This window comes from Seriola dumerili, unplaced genomic scaffold (genome assembly GCF_002260705.1).
Source record: "Seriola dumerili isolate Sdu_G_001 unplaced genomic scaffold, Sdu_1.0 BDQW01000073.1, whole genome shotgun sequence".
NCBI lineage: Eukaryota > Metazoa > Chordata > Actinopteri > Carangiformes > Carangidae > Seriola > Seriola dumerili.
The window spans coordinates 3,842,385-3,850,657 of NW_019174328.1; the positions used below are offsets into that span (position 1 = coordinate 3,842,385).

Consider the following 8,273-nt stretch of genomic DNA (forward strand, 5'->3'; position numbering starts at 1 on the left):
CCTCGTTGTGTTTATACTCGCGCTTTGCAAACTATTAATAACTCTACTACTACAACAGCTCTACTTTAGCGCTAATTAGCAACTTTTAACAAGCTGCCATGCTAAACTAANTTGTAAGAGGGGAAGCTTTTGTAGAGAAGGTGATGGCTAAATCGTTCGAATTTGTAAATTCAAAGTTTATCAGTGGTGACGTTGAAGTCATGTGACCGTGGTGTAGTTCGTTTTTAGCCTAACATTAGCTTTTTTAATTCTTTTTAATTCTCCATTTGTGAAGATTGTCTTGCTAAACAAAACGTGTATGTATCACAAACTTTTGTTAGTCACAGAACTTATTTTCTGCAGTATTCCAAAAGCCAGGGTGATGCTAACTTCCCGGGTTGGTCTACAAAATATATCATCCCTGCAGCAATCTAGGATGGCTCAAATTATTACATGACATCAAGATGACATGCACCCACCACTTCTGTCCAGACTGAAATAGCTCAACAGCTATTGGCTGGATTGATCCTTCTTCTATGGTGCCCTGGAGATGAAACCAAAAACCTCAGCTCTACTTTAGTGCTAATTAGCAACTTTTAACAAGCTGCCATGCTAAACTAAGATGGTGAACATGGTAAACATACCTTCTTAACATAAGCATTTTAGCTTTGTCATTGTAAGCACGTTTTACATGCTGATGTTAGCATTTTGCTAGCACTGCTGTTAAAATTGGTGTAGACTCCTGATAACCTTATTTTGTTTTGAGTGAATATAGGGAAGTATTTTAAGCATTTTTAGAAGAACAAAAATTATTCAGCAAAGCACACGTCATGCAGTTTGTCATTGACATTTTATTTTGCGGTGTTAATATTAAGAACTTCCAGTCTGGTTAAAAAAACCTCAAAAGCACTTCAGTATAATAAAGGCAAATGTGGATTTAAAACATGAATACAGCAGCTCTGTTTATTTTTATCCTGGAGACTTCTGAGGCTGGTGGCAGTGTACCATCTGCAGCCAACCTGTCTGACATTATGTTCATCACAGCAGCTGAGAAAATATCCCTACTGCCACCATCCAGGCTGAATGTAAACATCATGATACAAAAAAATTGCATAAAAGATTCGCTTTGGAATGCACCAAATTTTCAGCTCAGGGCAGATTCATCAGGACATCTCTGAGGATTAAATAACTCCAGTTCATACCATTTTCAATAAAACATTAGAATATTATCTGCAATATACTACAGCCCTCTTCCAGCATTGTGTATAGAAAATCTATGGAATGAAAAAAGGTGTCAGTCTATCATATTATCATAGGAAATAGTATAACAAGTAAGAAATGTTTGTAGTGTCTCTATCAAAGTAATGTCTCCACTTCAATACTTTTGTGTTAAAAGAAACACTATAAAAGAAAAAGGCTCAGGGGTCTACCACCATTCGTTGCCCTCTCACCAGGATTTCATCAGAGAAAGACAGTGGAGGAAGAAGAGGCACAAGGAAACAATTAATTTTTGAAGCTCAGCTTATGCAGTGTTGTTCTATCTGCCTCTGCTGCTGGAGTCAGTGCTGTTTGGGACGCTTGGGGTCGTACTTGAGGAGCAGGCCGAGGGAGGCAAAGCCAAACAGAAAGGTCTGGAAAAACCACAGGAAGCGAGTGCCCATGTTGTTGATACCTTTGTCACTGCGGGGATGTAGAGAAGAAGCAGAGAACAAATGTCAAGCTACTGTAGCAGCTGTTTTATTGTGTCCAAATCCTAACAAATCCTCACATACATGGCCTTTAATGACCTTTAATTTAGAATAATTTGCCACTAAAACATTGAAAAATAGATTCCTAAGAAATGAGCCAACAAGTGATGAATGAAGAAATATTATGCTTATCTGATGAGTTTCTAAAGTTTTGGTTTATATTTACTCATTGGACAAATGTCAATCAAGAATTACTTATTTACTGCTGTCAAAAAATAATGCTGTCCTAGAAAAAACACATCACCTTTGATGTTTAATTATACTGACACATGGTGCAAATAGTGTGTTTGAGATTAGTTTTTAGGTTTTAACAGGCTATGACATTTTTGATGAGGCCCAATTTCACAATGGAGGTTTGAGGGAAGCAGGTTTATAAAAAGATTAGGGTGCACCACCCTCTAGTGGACAATAAGGTTTTTGTCATGCTTACCTGCACACCTTCAATGCAACAATGGCCTCAAAGACATGAATAGCAAAGGCTGCCCACCACCTATAACAGACAGAGATGTGTTCAACTCCACAGACTTTCTATTCAACAATGATAATTTACACATTATCTAAAGAAATAATTAGAGTCTTGAGTTTGAAATTCAGATGGTGGTGCGGTGTGAGAACAGTGAAACTTTCACACCATGGTTTGTTTTTCCTGCTACCACGACATCACTGGGTGTCGAATTAACGGGAGTCATATGACAACCTAAAAAAGATCAACCACTTCACATGTATCCAACCACAAAAGACTGAACAACGACTTCCACTTCAACCCTCCTCTCATAACAGACTCAGGCTTAAGCGCTGTCCTGTATGTCACATGACTTAACCAACAACAAACCATCATTCTTTGATTGTTGTCGTAATACCCTGGTTGTGCTGCAAGAGTCAGTGTGACTTAAATGACAAATTAGCACCGAGTGGAAGTGGTTGTAACGATCTGTTAAAGGTGAAAAACATTAAGGCTTTAGTTGATTGAACTGTGTATTTCAGCCCTGTGAAATCACCTTGCACATCATTTTATTGTCATTGATGCTGCTCTAGAAAATCTAGGGAAGTGATTGGTTTTGATTCTAATGAGGAATATATCGATATATATTTTCAGAGTTTATGAGGACAATTGAATTTGTGTCTTCCATATCAAACTATTCTGAATAGAAAAACTAACTATGCTTGTCCACAGGATTTACAGTATTTCTGATTCTAGCAGGAGCCACAATGGTACAATGAAGTTTAAACACTTACCCTTTGTACATAATGCCAGCATAATTATCCACAAGGTATTTGCAGAAGGTGCCGAAAAGACCAAGGTACTCAAATGGGATTTTTTCTGGCGCAAACACGGTGCACTGCAAAACACAGACACAGTATTTCAGCATTAACCCTACTATACATAATGCTGTATATTTTTAGAAAAAAACTTTAAAAATTACAGAATCTGTCTTTTTGTAAGCACACTGCAACCTATTTAGTACTCTCACACATGACCTTTTCAGAGCTTCTTTACCCAAAAACACGCAACTCAGAAGTTCAGTGAGTCCTAAACCGACTGTTTCAGTAGTCACAAGACTTTTTGTGGTGATAACCACTATATAATAATCTGGCATGCATTTCGTGGCACACAGCTGACTTTGGTCCCCAGTGTTCTGGTGCATTTAAATTTCAATACTTGAAACTCCAGAGCTAGTCGACATGAACTATCATCTGTCTGCTCTTAGGGAAATTGGTTACTGCTTCAGTTAGGAGAGGCCCAGTTACAATAATGAACTGTAGAATACCTTATGAGGTCTCCTGTTTGTGGAATGGCTCTATGAATGGCTTCTTTGCAGCAGTTTGGATCATAACAGTAACAGCAGTATGTACGGCAAAGAGCAGCCTTGTGAGATATGCCACATAAATTCCATTTGTTACAGTTCTGGAGGAAGATCAGTTCTGCATCATGTTGAGTTTTGGTGGTTTGATATTTAAGTTTTGTCATGTGAAATGGAATGAGAAGACCTGTTTTTAGACTCTGAATCTTACTCCATATCTTCTATGTTACTCTCCCCCAAACTTCAAATAAGTTCACCTGATGACATCTTATCTGGTAATTTTACCATGTTGACTTAATGAAAACAACACTATCTTACAGATGAAGGAATCTGAAATGATACAATGATATTTGTGGGTATATTTTCATTATAAAATGAATCTGAATTATTCATTTATTTTTGTATTCTGTTCCCTCAATTCATTGCATCATACCCAAAAGAGTGACATCAACAGCTGTTTCTTTTTAAGACACACTTGCCAGGTTCCTTTTAGCCTAATTACATGACTGCCTTAAATAATTCATCAAGCACACTTTAGGTGCTGTTGTACACAGAAACATGAGTATCAAACATACTGGAGACATACAACAAACCACATCACAGTGAACTCCTAAATATTTAATGTTGCATTGTGTTATGCTGCTGTTGTCCCCCTCTGTCCACCTGTGACCTGTCAGGTATGTGTCCATGTGGACTATGGATGGAACATGGAAAACACAAAGGGCTATTGTTGGAAGGGCCCAGACACTGCAGTTCATTTATGGTTAGACTGTCAAACACACATCTAAAAGCCAAATTGTGTGTTTCTTCACTTATTACTGATTATGAAATCACTTATAAACAATTAACCCTGTTGTATATTTGTTTGTTATTTTCCGAATACTCTAAGGTGCCTGTCTACGTTACTGTACACGTGGCAAGTGATGGTTAAAGTTTACACGAGCCTTTTAACGATATGTAACCATTTAGATGGAGAATTACACCGAATTGCGTTGTAAATGTTGCATGTTTTTACATTGTCGCCTTTCTGTCCAGCACAGCAACGCATCTCTGTCAACTGTGAAGACATTTTACAAATATTTTTAGTCTATTGGTCTATTGACATTCATTTCATGGACCAAGCACTAGTACATTAGCTACAACCAACCCCCAGTATCTGCTGACTACCTGTGTAAACTCTACAGTCCCCGCAGTGTAATTTGTGAAGGAACATTTTACCAGTGATGCAAACGTGTAACATTTAAACTAACAATCACATTTTGAATACAGTTTGGCAAGTTATTGTTTTCTTTTATAAGACATCGATCGGTTTGGAGCAAATATTAGCTACAGTCAGCTAACTACTACAGTGGACAGTTAACTTTGTCCAGTGGACTTTGTCCAAATGTTTGTTTGACCTGAGCTGCTGACAAATCACTGAATGAATCCCGATAAGATTCGCTGTCAGCGGCGGTGACTTGGCAGTGACCTCGGAGGATACTTTTCCCGACAGTGTTACAAAATATCAACAGTTGACTGGAAATATAGAAATACGTTTAGATATATGTCTCCAGAGGTCACATAAGGCACGATATGTGATATTAATGAGAATAAACCACGACCCGGAGGACATTATACGCAACACAACACGGTGGCATTTACAAAGAGAAATTATGTCAAATACTCGTCCTGTCTTAACTCTATCTTACTTCAAATATAACTTATGAACTTACAGTAAAATATCCAACCGAGAGTGTCACGGAGACAATCCAAAACAGGCTGGTTCTTCTAAAGTAATCGCATCCATCACTTTTAGCCATTGCTACTGCTGCTTTGCGCTGGTGTCGCTGTCAAATATGACCGGGTAGTAACAGCGGTGAGAGAAAAACTGACGGGGCGGCGGGGCGGTGTGGTTCTATATGAATGGAAAAGTATAATAGAAAAATATAATATGAAGCATGCTTTGACTGTAACTTATCAGTTAATACCACTGTGAAGTTTTCTTGTTGTTATTTATGGGTTTATATGAAATTAAAATTATTAAAATTAAACCGTTAAATACAGTATTATAATATCATTTCGCTTCAGTGCTGCCCTCTTGTGGCTCTTTGCTGGGATTTTCTCAAAGAAGATGTGTATGAAAAAATAAAGGAATATGGACATTACAGAAATAAACGTCTGAAAGAGATATGAAGCTAATTAGGAAATTAAGTAAGTTACATAATGTGTACTAAAGGTGATTTTAGAAGCCCGTTGCCAGTTTCAAACTTTAAGAGAAACCAAAATGCTTCTCTGTGAATTTAAATCTTTGTTCGGTTTTCTGAAACATTCCTGGAGCTGTCTCACCACAGTACAGACTTATCTAAATTAGCTGTTTGTTTCTAGTTTCTAGTATGAGGCATTTTTGTACATAAATATCATCCTAAGGATGAAAATACCGACACTGAATATACAAACTTTTGAATATACGTAATTTTCCTACTGTAAACACAGGATAATCTGAATTGGTATGTAGCATGGACACCAGTGTGAAGAGATCAGTTTAGTCACTGTTTATTAAGACTTTGTCCTATTGCCTCTATGCAAACCTGCTAAATGTTATATAGACTTTGATTCATACAGAACCAATACTATAATTCTACTTCGTTGTGTTCTGACTCTTCCCAAATACTTTCATGACATATTTTGGATGTATGGAAGTATGGAGCTGCACAAACAGAAAATTGAAGAATTGGATGTGGAAAGAATGATGTGCATCAACTTCTGTTTGAGTTTAATTATCTCTATATATTTCACTGGTAGCTGATAAATAGTAATACTAATGTAATAAAATAAGACATTTATTTTCTGTTTTTATTCTGTTGCAAGAGAGCAGAACAAATCCAAACTGTAGTTAGCAAAATGGAACTATTACATTAGAGGCAAATTGTGATCAGATGACATTTTGTTTGTCTAATATACAGGTCTCTATAGAGTCAAGACAAAACTAAACAAAGCTCTTTATAGTGATTTTACATTAGCTGAATAGCGTATGGGCTGAATCAGTGTTGTTTTTATCACTCAATCATTGTATGTAAACTTGGTCACAGCAAATATTTAATCTGCTGAAATGGTGTATTGATAAGAATCTTTCCCATATTATTATTTTATCTCATTAATTTTAGATAATAACATATATGCTAGTGTTTAAGTATGAATGTCCAGAATTAATTTAAATCCCGATTTCACATTAGTGAATTTGGCAGCTTTCACTGTTGGCACAGTGTTGCAAAATGCTGATGTCTGATAGGATTTGGATAAAGCATATAGAGAGTTGAGGGACTTTCAGGAGCCGTCTCCACACCTGGAGACATTGATTGTGCTGGTTGTCCAGATAAAGATAAAAAGAAATGGTCTGAGCTTGTGTTGCTTTAGATAACTCTAACTTCAAGCTGCATTGTTTTCTAATACACCTAAAAAAAATACTGTAAATCTGCTTCTGCACTTTGTCCTTTAGGACTGTTTGACTCAGTATGTTAGTGTTTACATTTTCAGTGTATTTGACTATAGCTGCTGCTCTGAAATTATTAAGTGCAATTATTAAAGGTCAAGACTATAGTGTCAACAAGCGTAGGAGGATATAGAAAGCAAGTGTAAATATATAAATATAAAAGATTTCATGTTAGTAATCACAAGGCTATATATTTGACATATTGAGGTTAAAGGTCACAGCATTTGCACACAGCTCAGTCATGGCCCGGACATGTTAAACCCTTTGACAAGCTTGCCACTCACTTTGATGCATTTATTCATTGTAATTAGGCTGGTGTGTGGTGTGTAGTGTGTACAGAGTAACTGTCCAATTAATCACTGAACAATTAGCCACCTTTGTTTTTCTTGTCGTGATAGCAGGGAGCTGCTCTGCATATGAAAAGAAAACAGGAGCCGCTGATAGGCTTCAGCTCAGAGTACTAGTTTGTATTTTGCTTGAGTCTGTGGGTTAAATATTTCTTGAAGGCTATTGTTGGTTGATCAATGTTCCACAGTTTGTGAAGCTGCCTGTGTTTGTGCTTAACTCTTATCAGATGACTCCCAGGAGCCAGATTTCAATTAAAAGGAAGCCTTGAAATATAATAAGATATATCTGTAGTCTAACTTAAAATGAAAAAGTACAGAAAAATACTGGAATAATATATATTCATATGCACTATAATAAAATTAATTCATTACAAATCACTTAACATAAAACATAAAACTCAAACACACAGTTAAACTATTTGTCATAATTAAAATACCAACAAAACGGACAAAAAATGGATTACAAAAACAATTTCTACCTTTAGGCGTATTTGATTTGTCACATGTTCATTGGCACAAAAATACAACTAACCACATGTTTGTCGTTTGTTAGTAAAGTGGTATCGATGAGGCTAACGACCTTCTTTTGTCTCACCTACACTGTGTGATATTTACCATTGACCTTGCCACTACTTTGATAGGGATTAGGTGATAACAGGGGGGTGGAAGGGCCACTGTGGTCAGAGTACTGCTGTTAACCACCCATCCTCAAAGTAAACCAGCACCCCACACCCCATCACTCTGTTCTGGCTTTACCATGGCCTTCTGGGCTCTCAGGTGATCGATATAAAAGATACCCTGATCCAACCAGGAGACACTTTCAGAGACTCTCAGCGAAGGAGCACACTGCCTTACTGACCTCTGTGCCATCAGAAGTCCATTAGAAATCCATTTGTGTCTACAGAGCTTCATTCATTTAACTGCTGCA

The 8,273-nt window shown here is 37.0% G+C and overlaps 1 protein-coding gene across 1 annotated transcript; it reads right to left on the minus strand.

Annotated features, from left to right (window-relative positions):
- Positions 1–810: 810 nt before the first annotated feature.
- On the minus strand, positions 811–5,378 carry tmem254 (transmembrane protein 254). The gene is made up of 4 exons (XM_022743846.1): positions 5,242–5,378; positions 2,964–3,067; positions 2,158–2,217; positions 811–1,659 (listed from the first exon to the last, which is right to left on the minus strand). The coding sequence occupies exons 1-4, from the start codon at positions 5,326–5,328 to the stop codon at positions 1,539–1,541; spliced, it is 372 nt and encodes a 123-aa protein (XP_022599567.1). The 5' UTR covers positions 5,329–5,378; the 3' UTR covers positions 811–1,538.
- Positions 5,379–8,273: the final 2,895 nt, after the last annotated feature.